Consider the following 21,862-nt stretch of genomic DNA (forward strand, 5'->3'; position numbering starts at 1 on the left):
GAAGATTGTACATTTGTATAATCTATCTATCTATCTACTTCAATAACAAAGTTTAGAAAATATGACGTTACTGAAAATTTAATATCTTCAATTCTTCAGTCACTAGGTGGACCGACGATCTCATAAAGGTATGGGGAAGGCGCTGGATGTGTAGGCCACCATCAACCGGCCATTGTGGAAATCATTGGGGGAGGCCTATGTTCAGCAGTGGACGTCCTATGGCTGCTGAAATGATGATGATGACAGTTGATTTTACTAGATAAAAGTAGAATTATTAAGTTTCGAATACCACTTTACAATTATGGTGCAAGCAATGAGTCGTTTGTTGTGCTTTTGACAGCTTTCTATGTATGTATTAATGTGGCTGGTATATTTAAGCTGTGGCTGGTCTTTAGACAAATGCACCACCCGGGCACTAGTCGGGCCTAATGACAGATCTGTGTATCAGAAGAACTAATTTGAGACATGGCATGCCCATCTAGAAGGACAATCTTTAATGGGAAATATTTGGATGATACTCTGTTATACATTCTAAGAAAATTTCTGTCTTTACTTTTTGTCACTAACACATTAATATCAAACAACTTGTTGGTAATCTTATTTAATTTGAAAAAGATGCTGATGTGCTCTTGAAAACTTTATTATTTCGCAAACTATTCGCATAGAATTTAATTGTGATGCCGACTAATTCTAACACCTCTTGTGCTGTTTAGTCCAGAATTCCGGATCTACAACGTGACCTCTTGTGAAAAACTCAATGAATGCCAAGTTCTTCCGAGAGAAAGTGAACCTATCATTGGACGCGCAACGAAATCAGCTTCTATGGATTTCAGGTTCAACTAATTCCTTCTCAGTCCTCGAATAGTCATAATTACTCAGTCAATACTATCAAAGCTCACCCCGACCTGTGTTGGTCAAATTGGTCATTCCTTAACGACGCGTGCGCACCTCGCCGAATCATTTATCACGGCCGTATTTTTACTTGTTCGGCCATGTCCACTGTCGACAATCATGTCGTCATTACATACCAGCTCGTGTACCGTCAATAAATTGTGCCCACCGCGGTGGTTTTAATAGATTTTTACTGTACGCGTCCTAGAGGTTTTATTATCCTTCGACTTGTTTGTATCGATGCCCACTGATTGTGTCCATTTGGGGTGGATGTGTTTTTTTGTTTTGTTGTGACATGTCTGTGTATTACTCTACTCCATAAATAGGTAAATAAGATATTTCAACTGTTACTTCAATAATCTGGATCAAACTAATCGCTTAAATTGATCTTAATTACTCATGTATCATGATTACCTGTGCTACTATTATGTATTCTGTGCTAATATCCTGATGAATCCTGAAGAAAATGTTTGCTTCAATCCCTTTTAATCCTCAAGTACGATAGATACCTAATGAATTTCAGTATTTCGATTCAATTCTCGAACATAGTACGACTTGACTCAATAATCATTCTCATGCTTTCAAACAAAAAAAATGTTAAGGTAACAAAAAATCTATCGCCGATCTAATGCAAGTATAATCACCGATGATCCAATATTGATCCTTCGGATTCCGTATCATGTACACATGTCAAATCCGCATATAACAGTTTTTTCAGACGTTTTTTGTTTGTGATTGAATTAGCGCGTGATTGAGAGTTATCACGAGATAATTTGACATAGCGTTAAGTCATTCCATATTTTTAGGCGATTTAACTCAGTGTTTAGAGCCGGAAAAACCGATTCTCGCTGTAAACACTGTGGGAACGAAAAAATAATTGCCATTGAGTGATTTGACGTCACGTTTTGTAAATATTCATGTTTTCAAGAATCATAGATGCTTTTCGAAATGTTTTCTATTTGTTCTGCAAGTTAGCAGCTATTTAAAGACATGAGGTTTTACTTAATAGGCAATTTATCCTTTATAAATCGTGTGTGTTTCCTTAATTAACTAATCAACATGATTTCTGTAAAACTATCCTGTATTTCATCCAACATATTACTTTTCCGATATTTCTCATAAAAATCGCCATCAAATACATCAAGCGCAGCGAGTATATCCGTCCCGTATGAGAATTGAAGCCACCTCTTAGTCAAGATTTTTTTAACTTTAACCAGTATATAGGCGTTATCAGTAATATAGTTTACTACACATTGATAAACCTCTTAGAGAAGTAGAGGGGTTACTTCTCTTAAACCGACCAAACAGTGTTACTTATCAAACGGTTTGTAACGTATCTGTTACATTAAGAAATGTAACCCTTATCCGGAGGTGTTAAAACTTACATTGATTGTTTGTTCCGCGGGTGCCCTCTCAGACGCATAACATTTTTCATCATAATTTAGTTTGGCATAACAGTATTTGCATAAAGTTTTTTCGCATAAACTTTGATATGCATAGTTTTCTAAATGCATAATGGTTTCTTAGGCATAATAATAACTTTCTCTAATTTTCAATACCATAATTTAAATAATCATAAATGTAAAGAACATAATTTTTATATTCCTAAAGTTTGTTTTTAATAAAATACAATAAACATAATGTAATTATGTATAACATTTAAAGTCATAAATATTGTCTATAAGAACAACCAACATTGAAGAGTAAATAATTATGTATTTGTGATGTTGCGAACGATCCTCCTTCCACCTTTACTCTTTCGGCCTATAGATTTGTAAAAACTAAATTCTCTGTGTCATTGTCATTTTTGTTCTTAATTTTTGACCTGTCTCTTAGAAAACTTAAGCTCGTGAAAATACATTCTGTTTGATCTCGAATCCCTCTTATCTATTATAACGCACATATTATACAGTCCACATTTCTTTTACAACATTAAGCTTGCCTGGTCTGGAATTATGTAGATCCCGACTGGCCGTGGTCTCTTCCACGTGGTACTAGTCTGCCCTATACTAGAGTGTAATTTAAAAGCCGGAGGCGCGAAGGGAGTGCGGTCCTCGCTCGCTGTAACATATATCCGGCAGCCGTGCAAGCTGGAGCGGCTGAGGCTGGTCGCCGAAGGCGACCAGCAAGCCGAAGCTGCGGAAGCGAGCATGGCATGCCGGGTATATGTTACGCCAGAGCGGAAGGACCGCACTTCCCGCAGCGCCGGAGATAAGGCAATCCTAATGCTTGCTTGCATGCTTGCTTGCTTGCATCCTTGCTTGCATGCATGCTTCCTTGCTGCTTGCTTGCATGCTTGCTTGCTGCTTGATTGCATGCTTGCTGCTTGCTGCAAGCAAGCTTGTTTGCTGCTTGCTTGCAGGCTTGCTTGTTTGCATCCTTGCTTGCATGCATGCTTACATGCTTCCTTGCAGCTTGCTTGCATGCTTGCGTGCTTGCCGTTTGATTGCATGCTTGTTTGCATGCTTGCTTGTCTATTTATATTAATTGTTAACTTATATTTTATATGTCTAACATTTTTATATTTCATATTTTGTTAACATTATGGTATTTTGTATATTATGAATGGTAATATTTATGGCATTGGTTTAGATGCCAATAAATGTTATGCCTACAAATCGTTATTAGAAAAACAAGAATACAGAAAAAATATATACTAAAATATTATTATAATAAAAGTGGTTATGGCAAAAAAAAATATCCCTTATGATTTATTCTGTATGAGCGTTATGCGAAATGATGAGTATGCCAAAAAACTTTATGCACTCTTAAATTATGACAATATTTTTTATGCAACCGAATATGGACCCTTGTTCCGCGGGGGTCGTGTAAATCACGGGGACGCTAGAGTCCATGATAACAAACACATAAATATGGCGACCGCCGGCCATTGTCCAAATTTACCGGCACTAACCCGTCCTACCTAGGTCGGAATGGATATTTTTCACCAACTTTTAACGGATGATGTAACGGGCACTTTTGATCTAGGTGAAAGATAATGATCACCTAGTTTTGGAATTGCTGCGGATTTCTTAGTTTTGTTACAACAGTACAGTTTGTTACATAATTTATTGCTGTGTTTGCTTACTAAGCTGTTTATTTACAGTGTAAAGTTCACTATACATTTTAAGACAGTTAAAGACCAAATAACTTCTGTATTTCATGTGTTACGCGAATTCGTCTGTAATTATTATTTGATAAAATTGCCCACGTCGTCCTCCTTTTTATGTAGTTTCACATTCATCACATTCAATTACTGTAACTTAATGTACGTGAATGTATTTTCTCACAACGTAACCCGTTCTCTTTTCTATTAGAAATAATGTAGTTGTCCGCTAATTATATTATTTACAAACGTCATAATTCATAATAAGTACAACGTTAAACAATATTAACTCTATCGTACGAGGAAATAAATTGTCGGTTTTCTATAATGCCTGTAATAACACACTTATTACTAGTTGCTGTAACGTTTCATTCCAAGTAATTGGTGATCTAAATGTCGACAATGTTATATTTTTCGTTCATTAAAATACTATGTTATTATTTTGGACCACACGGGGTTACATAATTGAGACATTGGTGAAACTTTAATATTATACCTACTGCATGTTTCAAAATGTATGTTATACAGGGTTATTCAGAATACGACAAATAACAACAACAAAAGCCCAACCCTATTTTTCTAAAATAACTGTGTGACGCATGTTGTGTAACAAAATTAGTTGACCTAATTTGTATTTCAAAACCGTATTTTTCACAGAATTATAGTCACGGTATTCTCGGAAAATATTCTCGACCTTAAATGGTAGTTAAAAATAATGATTCACCCAGATGTCATTCTGAACCGCATAAATATGATAATGCTGAATTAGAAACATGAACAATAATATTAGTGTTTCGTAGAAATAATTGTTGGGATGACTGCAACATTCTGCTTTCTATGACCGTATTTAGAAGTACTAATTTATAGGATTAGTCAGAGACGCGATCAGAGTTTCGCGTATTGTGAATAAAATGCCGTGTGTCAGTCTGATGGGGCTTATTAATTAGTATAATTAGCGTATTCCACACTATGATGCGTCATGAATAGTCGCGGTTTTAATAGCCTGTACTGGGAACTCTCTAAGCGTCTTCGCGCGTTAGATGAATTTTCTTCCTTTCGCACGTTGTTTTTGTTTATTTTAGATTTAAATTTTGTATTTTTTTAATAGCGGGATTACACATTCTACGCAGTGATTAGTTTTTTTTTTTAGAATTTACCTTATTTACCTTAGGGCTGATTTTCCCATCGTCGAATAACTTAACTGAAGAATAAGTAAGGCACATTGACAGTTTCAGTATGGGAAATATATTATGTCAAAATGACAAGTTTAATTTTCAGTTAAAAGTTATCCGACGCTGATAAAATCATAGGCCAGTAGAATTAGCTTTTAAATCGGAAATAATTCCTACAAAAGATTTTATTGCTTTAATGGCTTCATTAGTTGCCCATAAAGACTCTCCTAGGTTTTCGACTTCGACGGAGTTGTGCTTAAGTGGTGGGGGCCCCCGAAAGGGGCGCTTTTTAGGTTTTCCGGTTATACCGCGTAAAGGACTTACCCTATCGAAAAGTGGTTTTCCTGACGGTTAAAGGGCATTTAATCCTGCATTAAATAATTCATATGTTTTGGACAAACCGTTCTCGTGCAAATGTTCGACAAAGTAGAAAATATGTGTATAATAGGGATGTTTCCTGGGTCAAAAAGCAAGAGTTTTAATTAGTCCGTCAGTTAACTTATCAAAAAATACTCTACACGTATTTTTCACTTTTTCAAACTAATGAAAATTTAAAGAGATAAAGCGCGCCAAAGTTCATAAGAAGAGGCCCGTGACGTCAGTGCTTGCATAAAAGTGCCGCACGTTGTGACGTCGTGCGGAACTTCAACGCACCATAACTATGTAATTATTTGTTAGATTGACAAATAAAAATATATGTGTCCAATATTTTTTGATATTAAACATGACGGACTAAAAAATTTTTTTTAGGAAACTAGCCTATTTATGACCCTCTCCACGTCCAATAGCTCGTCACCCGTAGGCTACCAAGCCTTGTAAAGGGTCGCCTTAACCAGCGTATCCCTGTGAAGGCTCACGAGTTGGATTCGCTTATCCTTGTTCGTCCCAGCCGTTCCTTAACTGCGGTTGCTGCACCTCTTCCTGGCACTCTCCTGAACGACTCTGTGTTACCTAATGTGGCTGCACCTCTTCCTTGTACCCTCCTGTACGATTGCATTGCTTAGCCATATGCCTGGTCCAAGGTTCGACGCCACAAAATCAACTTCGTACGCGTCAAACTAGTTTAAATACTGTTTTCCGTGCTTGCAACATTTTTCTTTACTGCTTCGCCTCTATTAGTCGTAGAGTGATTGTATATATCCTATAGCCTTCCTCAATTTATGAGCTATTCAACACAAAAATAATTATTTCAATCAAACTAGTAATTCTTGAGATTAGCGCGTTCAAACAAACAAACAAAAAACACTTCAGCGTTTTAATATGAACTTTTTGTTGTTGATTTTTGGCGTCGAACCTTAGACCAGGAGGAGACTTAGTGCAGGAGGATACAAGAAAGAGGGGCAGCCACAGTAGGTAATACAGAGTCGTTCAGGTGAGTGTCAGGAAGAGGTGCAGCAACCGCAGTTAAGGAACGGCTGGGACAAACAAGGACAGGTGCATCCAGCTCGCAGCAAGCCTTGATAGGGTTACACTGGATGAGGCGCTCCTTTTCAAGACTGGGAAGCCTGCGGGTAACGATCCATTGAACGTGGAGAGGGTCATTAATTATACACGTATTTTCTACTTTGCCGAACATTTGCACGAGAACGGTTTGTTCAAAACATATGAATTTGGTCTTATTTAATGCAGGATTAAATGCCCTTCAACCGTCAGGAAGACCACTTTTCGATAGGGTAAGCCCTTTACGCGGTATAACCGGAAAACCGTAAAAACGCCCCTTTCGGGGGCCCCCACCACTTAAGCACAACTCCGTCGAAGTCGAAAACCTAGGAGAGTCTTTTTGGGCAACTAATGAAGCCATTAAAGCACTAAAATCTTTTGTAGGAATTATTTCCGGTTTAATTCATTTTTGTGTTTAATTCTACTGGCCTATCAGCCCTTAATATAAAAGTGTATCAGATGTCAAATGGTTAAAGGAGCATTTTTTAAAACAATATCAAGGCTGTATTTTAGTTAACAAGTACAAAGTTACACAGTTATTTGACTCATATATTAAGCCTCCATAATCTGTGTCACTGGCGCCTCATTACAGCATACAAACAATTTTAACGCCATGTCAGTGTTTGGATTTAGTTTCATCAGTTTTTGAGTAGCTAATTGAGGCATTAGTCAGCTGTAACCGACACCATAGTGTGTCACCGGCGCCTGAGTCTGTTAATTAATAACACAATATACCTACATGTTTATTGGAGTAGTGCGAATGGTTGTGGTTAATTACTATATTTACTATCTTAGCGCCGCGTGAGATGAGAGCTTTCTATGTAAAGATGGGTTTACACTGGCTAGATGGATGGTAGAGTTCCACATTAATTTTTATTAATTGTATTGCAAGTAGCCTACTTTAAACTTAACTCATAAATGGTTAACGAGGTCCTTAATATGTTAAGTACAAAATACGTCTGAAAATAAAAATGATACATGTAGGTAGGTAAGTGTATCAGAAAGTAAACTCAAGTTTCTCTAGTTTTTCGTAGCACATTGTAGATACCCATTATTCTAAAGCACTATTTCCTTCTTATTTAAATGTAGCTAGTCATTTGATACGTGATTTTATTATAAAAGTAAGTGATTTCTCACAGGTGTGAAAAATCAACTTAAGCTCATCTCTCATTATGCGCTTTCGCATGTAGCGGCCGCGCATAGTTAAAAGTGGCGAAGTGAAATGTGTTGGTTCGTAACTTCACACCGATGATGGGAGATTTCCCATATACACAAATTACTTCAAATGTTCACAGTTCTCCGATTGGCTTAAAAAAGTAAATCAAAATTTTAACTCGCCTAGTCGTCTGGTCAGCGTGAAGAAGAGTGTAGTGTAGGCCAAATTCTTCATGGTCCTCAGAAAATTAGAGAGGCTGAGACTGAAAGGCCTGGTGATAACAACCTTTTAAGGTTTTTATCCTCAATCCTCACCGATTCTATGAGTCTTTGTATATTTTTCATCCTAACGAACATTCATTAGACATGACTTCCGTTTATGACCAATACTCGCAACTTGTATATCAAAGCAAACTCACTAATAATAGCCTGGACACTTGAAATATTTAATTATATTGTTTGCTACACTTAATCGTGCCTTTACGAGCGAGCGGCAATAACAGAGCCACAAAGGCTGTATTCTCGGAACCTTGTATCGCCATTGTGCAGCTAGGAGCAGGGTTGCCAAGTGTCCGGCTTTAGCCGGACATTTGGCTTTTTACGAACTATTCCGGCCCAATATTCTCTTGTTCGGCGTGTCCGGCTTTTGTTAGGCTTTTTATGTGGCTGCCGCGCCAGTCGAATGTCGAGCTACAGTGTGACACACTATACTATGTGATGATAGTTGATAGTACTCACTCATGAGGTATATTAATTGCAAATGTCCTTAAATGTCCGGCCAAATTAAGCGCAGAGTCCGGCTTTTGTGTTCTTGGACCTGGCAACCCTAGCTAGGAGCTAAGCAAACTGATTCACTATACGTAATTGTTATTGTGATAGTTTTTACGACTGCCTTGAAGTGCGTTTACGACTGACTCATCTTATGGGAACGTCGGGTTACAAGTGTATGGTTGGGCGCGCTTATGGTGCGATGTGATGGGAATGGTTTGCGGTTTGGTGATTGCAGCTAGATTGAGGGGATTTGATGGCGATATTGTCAGTGTAATTACCCTATTATGTATACCAGCAACCTTTGTTTGTTAGATAGCGTTATACGACAGATAACTATCTGTAACATTATTAAGAACCGCTGAAATTTCCTTAGTAATCTAAATCCTAATACTCGCGGAATTTTCTGGCACCAATCGTTTGGCGCATAAATTATTAGCAATAAAACAAGTTTATTCAAAAACTTGTCATAATTGACCGTCCTTTATTCGTCCTTAATATTGACAAATGAAATATTTATAGCTAAACAGTAAAATGCGTCGATAAAAGCGAATGTAAACATATTTGTTGAATGGATCCAGCTTTGTCACTCCGGCCCCGCCATGAAATCTATCCGCGCGAACTTCTCAGACATGAATGAAGTATCTCGAACATCCCTCAAAGCAATAACTTTTTATTGTGCGTTTCCACCGACACATTGTGGGAGTTTTTCTTACATTCTATTCTTGGCATTTTTTGTATAAGGCTACTTTTAGAATACCACTTCTCGCGACCAGCATTAGCTGAAGATATCATTTACAGTGTATTGAACGAATTAGCTCGCCAAGAGTAGCATAGGATGCCCTCCAGCTAGCTAAAGTGACAGCTTGAGAAAGATTTCTGGTAGAACCTGGATGCCACGAGTCGAAGACGGTAAATGGTGCGTATTATCGACTGTTAAATGACAGCGATGGATGTATAATGAATTGAAAGGGTATAACATGCTTAATAAATACCTATAATGTATGATAAAGTTTTTTTATTCCATCACAACATAAGCAGTGATTTTTCACAAAAACCCAGCGATCATTTCATCTAAGCGAAAAAGGCCAGCAATTTCCATAACCTGCACGCACCTTAAGAACAGAATTTGTCCGCAGACAGTTTGAAGGCCCAAAGGTTACCCCGAGAAGTTTCCCGACGAAAACACCCCGTCGGATGGGGTGCCCTTTGTGCTGATTGAATCGCGTTTCAACAATCGCTGCGGGACCATCATACACCCAGTCCTGTATAAACTGGAACGATTTCATGATAGTATTGACCTATTACGGTTTTCAGGGTTCGTACAGTTTTGTACCTACGTACAATTTTTAAATAAGGGGGTAAAAGCATATACCAAATATTGTCAAGGAAATCAAAGACATCTAAATAAACCTATTTATATTTTTCCGAAATGATTGATTTTGAGACTACTGCTCTACGTATGATGATAACGTATTTCCGTTGTCCGTAACATGGATGTCCGTAATCAATAACGACTTTAAAGAAGCCCAAGTTTTAATAAGTAAGACAACCCAGGACCGAGCCGCCTGGAGACGCATGACGCGGAGGGGCGACCCCAAATAAAATGGGAATGGGCCAGGCAAAGTAGTAGTATGATGATAACGTATTTAAGAGTACAAACAAGTCACTAAGAATTTTCTAGACCAAGAATACAAAAATTCAGTCAGTTCTTATTATTATGCATACGAATCGGCTCCAATTTCTTCAACCCCGAATTCTGGAAATTATTTATCTAACAAGCTACACACTCCCATGTCTCGGAGGTTACTTTTCATAAATCTGTCAACTTTTATCGTTCATAAAACACCGTATTTATTAGGACATTAGTTATAACCAATTTTCCTCTTCAACTGACAAATCGTGTTCAATCAGGATAAAAGCTGCCAGCTATTTGTCTGAACTATGAACGAATGTGTCATACGAACGACTCGTGACTCTTGTAAGGCTCTATCAATTGTTTTAGTTGAGTTAGGTTTCCCTTTCGGTCATTTGTCAAAACTTTGGTCGTAATTAAGACTCGATGGGATAAGTTATCGATGGCTATAATCAGATGGTCCTTGCCTCGTACTTGAACTTTAAAGTTATAGTATTATACTAACAATACCTATCGTCTAGATTGTTCTCAATTTGTTTGAATGAGTGATCTATGATGAAATTATTTTACATAAGGTGCTTCTTTAAAAGATTGTGTTTTGATGCAGTCATTTTAGGAGTCCTCCATCCAGGAGTGAATTGCGATAGGATGAATGAATGAATATTTAACTGTCAAAACTAGCGAGATTCCGAGATAGCAAGTCAATAAATGATTTGATTCCTTATTGTTTTCTCGTATTTTTTGGTTACAAAATAAAAAAAAAACCTTAGTTGTTTTGTACTCTCGTTACGCTATTTTTAAAACCCTGTTTTTCGCTGTTTATGCGCGTAACAACGACACAATTTCCACGAGTTTCGCTCGACAGAAACAAAAAGTTTCACACGAAATGTGATTCTCAACTGGCGATTTTATTAGCTAAGTTATTATTATCAGCATGTTATTATCGCAAACTACTTTTCTACGGTTTACGACAGTTACATTTCCTTAGCGCAATGAGGATAGTTTTCAAGGTGCCATATAATATTTGCATTTGCACCTTTAAAATTGGGGAATTATAAAACGATCGACTAAAAAATAACTTAGCGACTGATGATGGCATACTGTTTTACTAAATTGAGCGGTATGAATTTGAGTAAGCGAAAAAATAACTTAACTAACGACGAATATTGATTAATAATCAAATGCAGAACGAGCTTACAAAAAGTGGGTTATGTTTAATCCATTTTAGATATTAAAATTCTGTCCGTGCGATTACATTACTAAGTGAGCGACTAGAAATACAAAGAGGGCAACTTCAATATTAAGATAGATTCGATTTTTTCCAATTGAAGTTATTTCCAACGAACAACTAAAAAGTTCACTTCCAGCAAAGTTTTGTAAGCTGCATTATTAATGATTATTGGTGACTGATATTCTATGTGAGGTCTTATGTTCTTTATTTTGATATGTTTTCTAATGAAGTAACTTCATAAGAGAGTTCCTCTGTCGCGATTTCTGTCTGTTGCTACCTATATGGTAGCCCAATAGTCATTAGAATCCTCTACGTTACCTGAGGCACCTAATATTGAGATTGGACAATGGATTTTGGATCTAGCAATCGGCTGAAATTAACAACACTACCGCTAGAAGCAAAAATGATTCTCATTGGACAAAAAAGAAAACAAGGTCGGCCTGCTAAGTCCAAGCCAGCACTTATTTGCCAATGACGATTAGTATAATAGTAGGGCTCCTCATGCCTATCAATGTTCCATACAATTAATTATATTACTTTTTGTAGTTGACTGAAGTGACTTATTTTGTTTTGTTATTTCGATTTATGTAAATGCATATTATTATTACTTGTTTCATTTCATTACCTACCCTTAAATTTTAATAATTACTTGGCTAATATAATAGTGTTTCTTCAAATATCATTTTTAATGTGAGCTCATAATACTTTGTTCATTGTAGTATTTTTCAGTGGTTTTTGTATTTGAAACACTTCATTTAAGATAAAATGCCGCTCAGTATAAAAAAAAACATTTGCCAAATATTGAAAATAATGCAGGACGTAACGTTAGCGCTCAAACAAATATTAGGTCGCTCAAATATTAAGAAGCATCTCATTGTGTATTTTAAGTACCTCAAATTAATGTTTGTTAGTTGCTGTTCTGTTGATTTTTCATCTTTCGCAGTCAGTCGCTCACTTAGTAATACTATAACCTAAATTAATTATTTTTGACACTTAAAACTTTAATTTACAGTCACTCGTTTTAATACTACCCTTTAAAATTCTATAAAAGTTTGAATTTTATGAAGGTTGTTACTGATTTCACATCGCAGTTTATGCGACTAGACGTTACTAAAGGTATTAAAGTAATTTTGCATACTTATCGGAATAAGCTTCTAGACTTTATTTATTGTAATTAAATAAAATCATCCAAATTTTACCATTAATGACGGACTTTCTATAATTGAGCTCTAGTACAGTCCCCATTCGCAACAATTTAACACGCCGCTGTATATTCTGTGTGTCACCGTTAAATTACCAGGCTGCCCCACTTCCTTACATAAACAAAGTCCTCCCAACCAGTAATCCTGTAACTCAGCCGAGGACAGCCACCGCGGAGCCCTCGGGCGGCGTAGTTAACTTACTAACGCTCCGTTTACGTTACAGACTGACTTTTAACTTGAAATGTTACCGGGAAGATTACTATGAGAAATGTGAGAACTGACAATAATATGTTCAAGTCTTTAAACGTTGGATTTTGTCGATCGATTCTCTCATTGCAATCATCTCAGCGCTTGCTGATTCACGTAAATGTAAAGAATACACTTACCTGTATTAAACAAGACATTATTGGTTAGCTTATCCTTGAACACGTATCGCGCTTGCATTACTTACCGTCTATTAGTTTTACATAATCTCCGTCAGTATATAAATAGGTAATACAATAATATTTGTTGACACTAGTTCAATTATCATGTTTTCGTTGCTCATGCGTGCTGTTGACATTGTCAAACACTTTTGTTTTAAACAAAGCAGAAAAATTCAAGCGCCGGCTATCAGCTTCGGATCGCGTGCGCAGCTTGGATCGGCCAATGACGGCGATGCATCACCTGCTAATTGCTTCCCGACGGCAGTCTGCCACCGACCGCCGGCCAGTTCGCACGCCGTAAACTCTACCATCACGATATGCGAACTGACCGGCCACACATAAATCAACCTCTACGCACTATATTTACGAAGCATCGTTAACTATTTCAAAATAAACTTCTAGTGCAACATTTTAATGGTCGTTTTCTACTGTTACTTTTATTCTCGTTTACAAAATCTTATGTCTGTCTCTATCTCCTTATGGACCGGATGTATTATATTTCATTGTTGTATTTTGTACACGTTTAACCTTTGCCCGTTTGGTACTTGTTGGTTTTTGGAGACGCCCAGGATCGCCATGGGAACTCCTGCGTCCTTATCTCGCGTTGTATCAAGGTGTCGCCTATTATCTCTGAGTGGAGGTTTCGGCGCTTGTTGCGCCCGACGACATGAGCCTACCATGATGGATGCGCCCGCGTCGCGTATGTGAGGTCCGTCGCGATGTTGGGAAAGTGTCTCTATATGCGTTGTTGCATGTGCTTTAGACGGTTGAGCTAGACATTTAAATTAAAATTTACATCAAGTTAGTATCCTGGCAAATTTGGGTTGTAATACTTATTCTGTAGGAGTTTGCTTAGGAATAACTATGTAGAGTTTTTCCTTATAAATCATTTCATACGCAATTCAGTGAGCATCTTGTGGGAACAATAATTGCAGCGATACATGTAGCACCATAAATTCTCTCGTAGTATCGTACAGAGCCACAACTACAGTCCGGTCGTATGAAAAATACCCGGATTAACCAGGAGCGATCCACCGCCCAGATAAGGCTTAGATATAAATTATCTCACAAACGCAAGACGCTACTAATATTAAAGCATGTAATTCACCTTACTTCGATGTGCCCGCCGAGTAATAAAATATGTACCTACACAGTTTTGACAGATTTTAAATAATGACGTCCGTGTAGGGCAGGAAATGCTTAGAAAGTTTTTACTTGTGTACTTCTTTTAAGTCGTTCGATGTTCATTCTGACCTTGCGAATGATATATTAAGCGCACTACAAGTTTTAAGTAATACCAGGCCTGTTCATCTCCGCGAGTTCACATCGAAAACAAAACACGCACGATAGCCCACCTACAGGAGGCGATTCGACAAGGCGTCACATACGAGATACGAGCGAGCATTGACACACGCACGCGTACTCTCGTATTATGGAAAAAAAATAAAAAAATACTGTGTAAAAAATACTGTGCAGTATTTAACTGCCTAAATAATAATAAAAACACACAATGTACTTTTTTTAAGTTGCCTGAAGACACTGAGAGGTAAATAAGTGGTTATTGTTATTCATGATAATTCATGCAAATTCATGTATTTCTTCCGACATTTTCCGCGATTTGGCACTTCACGTCACACATTAGTTTGCCGAAGTTCGCCGAGCCAGCTATTGTGAATTATTATAGGTGTCAAACAGGATAGGGTCTTTGCGCTGGTTTTCGTCCAACTATCGGAGTTGCCAACTTTGTGATCTTAAAATACCCTTACATAAATGTATCATATTATTTTATGTCGTTCGAGTGCTCATAAAGGCAGTCAACTAAAGTCCATACTGCAACGCACACACAATCCGCACCGTAACGTAAACGCCTTGCCTCGCCGATGACAGTGCGCGAAGGGCAATGACAGCTCGCAAAACACTGACGTATATCAATGTCTCATGGACTTGGCGTAACTTTAAAATAAACGTACTCGGTACATTACGCACACATTTACACGCATTATAAATACATACACGATTTAAGAAAACAACATGGCCGCAATATAGGCAATCAGCTGACAGGTATTTGTGTGTGTGTGTGTGTGCGTGTAGTTGTCAGCTGATTGCCTATAAATATGTTGTTTTCTTAAATCTTGTATGTAGGTACCTACTCGGCACAAGTCAGGTAGTTAGTGACGTCACATGAAAATGTTGCCAGAATGAGTACTGACCAAACATTATCTATTTCTTTTTTTTATACATCACCAGGGGTAAGTTAGAAAGAGATAAACAGCTGTTTGTCATTAATTTGTCGAATTTTTGTATAGATCTATATTTCCTCTCCACTATTACCTCCATGCCACAAAAGGCGATACGTTGTTGATCCCTTTCCGAGTTGATTTGCCTGCTATATGACCTGCGCTATGCTTTAAAAAAATGACCCTTAGTCATCTAAGATTTAATTTTGTATGAAGAAGTTTAATACACACTTAAAATTGTGTTTATAATGCTATCAATTAGACATACGTGCCAAAAACTTTTCCTGTCAGCACGTTTTTTTTCTAGCGCGATGATTTCTGCAATGTACCGGTGACCGGTGTATGGCCGCGCATTTACGTAATTTTTTGGAAATCACTACTTTTTAAATTACATTTTCATTTAGGTAGAACTGTTGCTTAGGCATTATAGATTGCAACAAAACTAGCGCGGGATGGCTACTGCCTTGTGTGAATACAATACTTTGTATTCAAATTTTACGCATGTGTTTATGGCAGCTCAGTGAAATGGGCGAAAACCGAAGTTAGATAGAAAACCAGCACAATGACCCTACTTTCAAAAATTAATATTGCGATTTTATAAATCACTTAAACAACTTTATATTAATTTGCGGTACGAAGTACGCCGGGACAGCTCGTAAATCAAATTCATTATTTACATATTACTAATTTATCAACTTTGTTCATTGTTAGTTCATTAGTTGTTCGTGTTTCGTTTGGGTTAGACCAAGAGCCGAATGCAAAAAATAAATGTTACTTAATTATATTAATCCTACAAAAAACGGACGGACGTGTGCAAGTCTAATAGCCATATACTTGGTTAACTCATTTTAAAAAGTGCACAAAAACGTTCTAAGTATGTTCAGACAGACTATATGACGAATCTATAAGGGTTCCGTTTTTGCCATTTGGCTACGGAACCCTAAATACCGTATCAAAATCTGTTGCATAGTTTTAAAGATCTAAGCATACATAGGGACAGACAGACAGGAAAGCGACTTTTTTTTATAATTATTACGTAGTGATGATGGGCATATAGACCAAATAAAGACATTTTGATTTAAGGGGGGGACATCGTAAGAGCCATTCACATTTTTATCAGAAAGTTAATAAATTAATATATTTAGGTTTTTGAAATCTAAAACAGCCAGGAAATCAAAGAGGCAAACATGATACCTTTGTGATTTTATAGGAATTTTATTGTAAAACACGGTCATATTAAACTTTTATAAAAAAATCCAGAGGTAAATGTTTTTTTTTTCGAGAAAAATATTTTCTAATCGTGTTTTCGAAAATATCATCCCATCACACATACGTTCTGTAATACATAATATTGAAAACAGTGCGAAATATCGTCAATTGCAGTTTTCACATACTAAGGGCCCATAATGAAATTAGTATAATGTTTGTTTATGTAATAAAATTTGGTTTGAAATACCTACTGAATTGAATTTTTATTTCTTACTAGCTTTTTGGCTTCGCCCACGTGAAATAAATTGTCACAGTTATGTGTGTTATAAAATATTTAGGTGCTAGCTCTTACACTATACAGGGTGTTTCTTGTAAGGTGTCAAGCCGAAGGCAGGTGATAGGTGAGGACTAGACCTATCGATTTCACCCCCATGTATGTTCTACGATTTTTCATAGTTTAGAAGTTATCGTTAATTTTGTGATTTTTTCAAATTGTATGACCCAGTAGGCTTTAAATTTTTTTATCTTTTTTTGGGTCGACTTTTCTCAGATTTCTTTTTTTTGACAGATTCCCTATTAATTGCAGATTTTTGAAAAAAATAATCAACTTCCTATCTTTGATGCAAGATACAAAATTTTTGCTAGAAACATAAAAAATATGCTTTTAGCGGAACATTCTAAAATTTTCAACATGAAGGTTTGAAAAAAAAAAGAACTTCCATAGGTCCAAAATAATTTTAAAAACTGCGCAGTTTTATGAACTTTTATAATAACACAAAAAAACATGTACTTAATAGGCCATTATTTTCTGTAATCGCTCCACTCAAGTGGCAAGTTGGAGATTCCGTTACATGTTTTTGACTTTCTTAGGACTAAGTAATGTTTGCAATCCCTTAAGTTTACGTTATGTAGAACACATTTAGAGACAATATCTGAAAAGAACATTTTTTATCCACAACGAGGAAGCTCTTGCCCTTCATCTGACCTGATGGAAAGTTGGAAACTGATGGATGATCAGCGAGCTTCACCCGGAATCCTAAACCACAGAGGAATTGGCTGTCCTAAATAGGTAGTCTTACCACTAGACCACAGTGGTAATTGTTACTTTAAGATTAAATTTGATATACCTACCTATTAGAGTGTGAGAGAAAGGGAAAGAGTTTGTGTGTGTGTGTGTGTGTGTGTGTGTGTGTGTGTGTGTGTGTGTGTGTGTGTGAGAGAGAGAGAGAGAGAGAGCAAAAAAGGGTGTAATGATTTAATTTAAAGTAAATGTTCAAAATGTCCGCCGCTGACCTGAATGCACATTCGACAACGACGCAAAACAATTATTCGTAAATTTACAAAAGCTTCTTGCATTCTAATATGGTTTTGTGCTTCAGTCAGCTTTGTCCGCAGTTCATCAATATTTTCATATTCCCTTTTGTATACCAGATGAAGAGCAAGAGCTTCCACGTTGTGGATAAAAAAAATCTTTTCAGTTATTGTCTCTAAATGTGTTCTACATAACGTAAACTTAGGGGATTGCAAATATTAGTTAGTCCTAAGAAAGTCAAAAACATGTAACGGAATCTCCGACTTACCACTTTAGTGGAGCGATTACAGAAAATAATGGCCTATTAAGTACATGTTTTTTTGTGTTATTATGAAAGTTCAGAAAACTGCGCAGTTTTTAAAATTATTTTGGACCTATGGAAGTTCTTTTTTTTTTCAAACTTTTAAGTTGAAAATTTTAGAATGTTCTGCTAAAAGCATATTTTTTATTTTTCTAGCAAAAATTTTGTATCTTGCATCAAGGATAGGAAGGTGATTATTTTTTTCAAATATCTGCAACTAATAGGGAATCTGTCAAAAAAAAAGAAATCTGAGAAAAGTCAACCCAAAAATAAGATTAAAAAAAAATTAAGCCACTAGGTCATAAAATTTGAAAAAATCACAAAATTAACGATAACTTCTAAACTACGAAAAATCGTAGAACATACATGGGGGTGAAATCGATAGGTCTAGTCCTCACCTATCACCTGCCTTCGGCTTGACACCTTACAAGAAACACCCTGTATAACTGGCGGCCGCATGTAGCTGCGCGTTGCCGCGAAGAGCAGTGAATGCAAGTGTGGTGCGCTAGATGGCGACACAGTAGCTTCTTGTAGCAGTCAGCCCTATGGCATCAAGACAGTACCGATCACTGACGTATGTCAACAAAACGGTGCTCGACTCTTAAGACAAGCTAAATTACACCATATTGTTGATGACATTGAGCATACATTTTTTTGAATACCTTCGCGAAGAAAAACTTCTGTACGTAGTACTTATTATTATTCTGTGGTAATACATTCAACATTAAGTGGGACTTTTCATCGTACGGAGACCGTCCTTTATTTTATTGGGAGAGAGTGGACAAGTGGGCATATCGAATTGGATTTGATCAGATACAGGAATTCGATTATTAAAATTTCGATATTATTTATTCATAATCTTTCGTGACAACATGTAATTCCTTGTAAAAGCAATTTAGTTTGGAAAGTTATGTTAATTCATAATCCTTGTGGTTTAACTGTGTTGTATTACCTACCTTATAATCAGGTTCGCTAAGATAAAAGAGCTTGGTAACATTTGAAGACGAATTGATTTATCGAACATCTTTTTTCTTTGATGAAGGAGTAACTATGAAATTGTCGTAAGTGTTAAGTTAGTAGACTTTAATATACACTGGACTAGGAGTAAAAAACATGAATGATTTTATTGAATGACTTTGCATATTAATGATGTTTGTTCTCCGGCGCCACACGTCGCGGATTGTTTCGCTCCGCAAACGTTTTTAGACCAGAGACAATAATATGTTCCGTGGAAACGTCAACAAAGTTTGCTTCTAATTCACTATTATTTCATGGATCATCTGCCATTTAATGCCTTTCCGGAAATCCGTCTTTGTCTATTTCTGTTGAATCCACACTTTTATTACATAGCTTACATAGTTTTAATGTGATTTTTACGATATTGATAGCATTGAAATTATCCTAATTTGAAAAATAAGCCACCGTTTGCCATAAATCAAATGTTTAACCAAAGAGTTATTAGTTTAAATTTAAATAATTTACAAAGCGCTCTTTTAGTCCAATCCCTCATTCGCACCTTTTTAAATGTTAATTTTAAGGATGACGATAGACGGAAGAACGAACTTGATTTGAATAATGTTGTTTCTGGTGTTAAAGTTTTTATCGGAGGGTGATACAACATTCTGACAAGTATGCAAAATTTACAAATCTCAATCAAGATCAACCCTCGTTTCACAGAATTTTAATATTAAACTCGAAAATCTTTTCTGCGAACCCTGTATTTTCATTAGACATTTCTTCGCAGGAACACAAACAATCTCAAATCATTAGACCACCCTAGGAAGTTATTTTAGAAAACATTCCAATAATGTGGTGAAGGGGACCTCGACAGCCCCTCACGCGCCGAAGGCATCATTTATGATGAAAACAAACATATTTCACTGAAGACAGAAAAATGCAATGCACCGGTCGGCAAAACGCCTTGTAATTCCGAAACGCCCACAGAAACCACAGATCATGCGGTTTTAGGTGTAAAAAAATCGATTAAAGCTTGGCGACACGCTGGGATCGATACATGATAATATTTCATCTCACTCGTGACGGGTGGATTTCGTATTTTTGTGCATTCCAATTAAAATGTTTTACTGCGGAATAACAGCTGCTATCAGCTTACACACCGTGTCACCTTTTATCGTCCGCATTGCTCAAGTGGTCCGAGCGTTTAGTAAGGTTATACCACGACTAATTTTATTGTTAACTTCGCTTTAATGTGTAGAGAACTCATGTTCAACATAGCTTTATTACTTTCCAATGAGGTAATTTAAATTCATTGAAGTTTTCCAACGGAGCGTTTAGGCACATTACCACAAATTTTGAGATGGTCGTTCTCGCCAATATTAATTTGGTGTGTTTGTTTTCAGATTTATGGACGCCGTTGACGAGTTCTTGGGAAAAGATTGCGGTGAGTCAAAATTCTGTTTGTACAACATGTTAACGTGCTTGATTACTTTTGGGTCGCGGCTAATGACGGCAGTGTGCACTCACAGCGTGTTGCGGTTTCTCTTCTTTAGTGGCCGTTCAAGTAAAGAGAGCTCGCCTCGGCATCTCAACCGCAGGTGAGCGCTCATACACTCGATATGTCTACACACGGCGTTTCTACAAATTGGGTGCGCTGTTAGCTCTCGTGTGTGGTTAGTACACTGTAAACGTAGATGTAGGTTAAATTCATGACCCGTTGGATGTTTTAGAGCCGATTCGCGTGGGTGAAAAGGTTGTGGCGAGGTGTTAATGCACGCCCATTGCCTAATTGTATTACTTTACGAGACCACCATAAAGAGTATCGTTCAACCGACTCCTTATAGTCACTAATCGTTATTCTATTGTGAACGTCCTCTCAGATAAATATGGCCATATGTGTCAAGCCTGTATCGTGAATGCGGCTATAAAATGTCCACTATTGTACGCAGTTGTATTATGCAATTCATCCGTTCAAAATTAAGACATCAATAACATTGGTTCTTGTAACAAGCGGACAATAAAATGCCAACTTGTACTTCATCTGAGTGCTTTTTCTTGGAAAAGTTTGTAATATTGTTGGCTTTTTAGACGCATCTCAATTTGCACCAGTGGTTGTTTGCGTCAAGACGTCACCAGATACGCATGCGTCCTTATCGGTGATGTCGGACTCGACATACGATTTCAATTAAAGAGCGCTTCGATTTTAACGAGGAATGCGTCGCGCGTTCACTGGTCTTAGATCCCTTCGGGCCTCGCGCGTGCACCGCGCGCGCCTTGCCTCCCATTGGGGGGAAGCAGCGGGGGGGCTCAGGCAGCGATGGTTCATCAATAACTCAAAGCAGTCAAAACTAGTAAGTTCGGTACCCGCGACCAAGATAATCGGCAGCTACACATTTAATTACATTGACACAAATCGTAGTTATCGACTAACTTCTCACGGTGCCGGACTCAATATTCCGAATGTTCATTAAGTTCTAATTACGAATGGGCGCCCTTGTTTGTCTTGATCGCCAGAACTAGCTTTTATTAGATTACGTGGGTAGTTTCAATTAATTGTGAGCATGCTAGTATCTGTCGGCGTTTTCGTTAGTAATGGCCGGTTATCGGTGTCGCTAAGTAGATTGAGTGAGATGTATATTGTCGACTGGTTTGGTATGGATTACTCCAGACCCTAAGAGGATATAGGTCAATCTATCAACACAAATTGTTGTTAGGGTAATTAAAATATGGTTAATTGTCTTTATGAGTGTTAAGTCTATTAAATAACATAAATAAATAAATAAAGTACATAATTAAATTCATAGATATAATATACAATAA

At 37.1% G+C, this 21,862-nt stretch overlaps 1 protein-coding gene across 1 annotated transcript in view; it reads left to right on the forward strand.

Annotated features, from left to right (window-relative positions):
• LOC135076128 (RNA/RNP complex-1-interacting phosphatase) overlaps nt 1-21,862 on the forward strand; it is a 72,301-nt gene that overhangs the window by 36,429 nt on the left and 14,010 nt on the right. Inside the window, exon 6 of the mRNA XM_063970596.1 lies at nt 20,446-20,486. Coding sequence (XP_063826666.1) covers nt 20,446-20,486 — 41 coding nt within the window. The remainder of the gene's footprint in view (nt 1-20,445; nt 20,487-21,862) is intronic.

The sequence above is a fragment of the Ostrinia nubilalis genome, chromosome 11, assembly GCF_963855985.1.
Source record: "Ostrinia nubilalis chromosome 11, ilOstNubi1.1, whole genome shotgun sequence".
Lineage (NCBI taxonomy): Eukaryota > Metazoa > Arthropoda > Insecta > Lepidoptera > Crambidae > Ostrinia > Ostrinia nubilalis.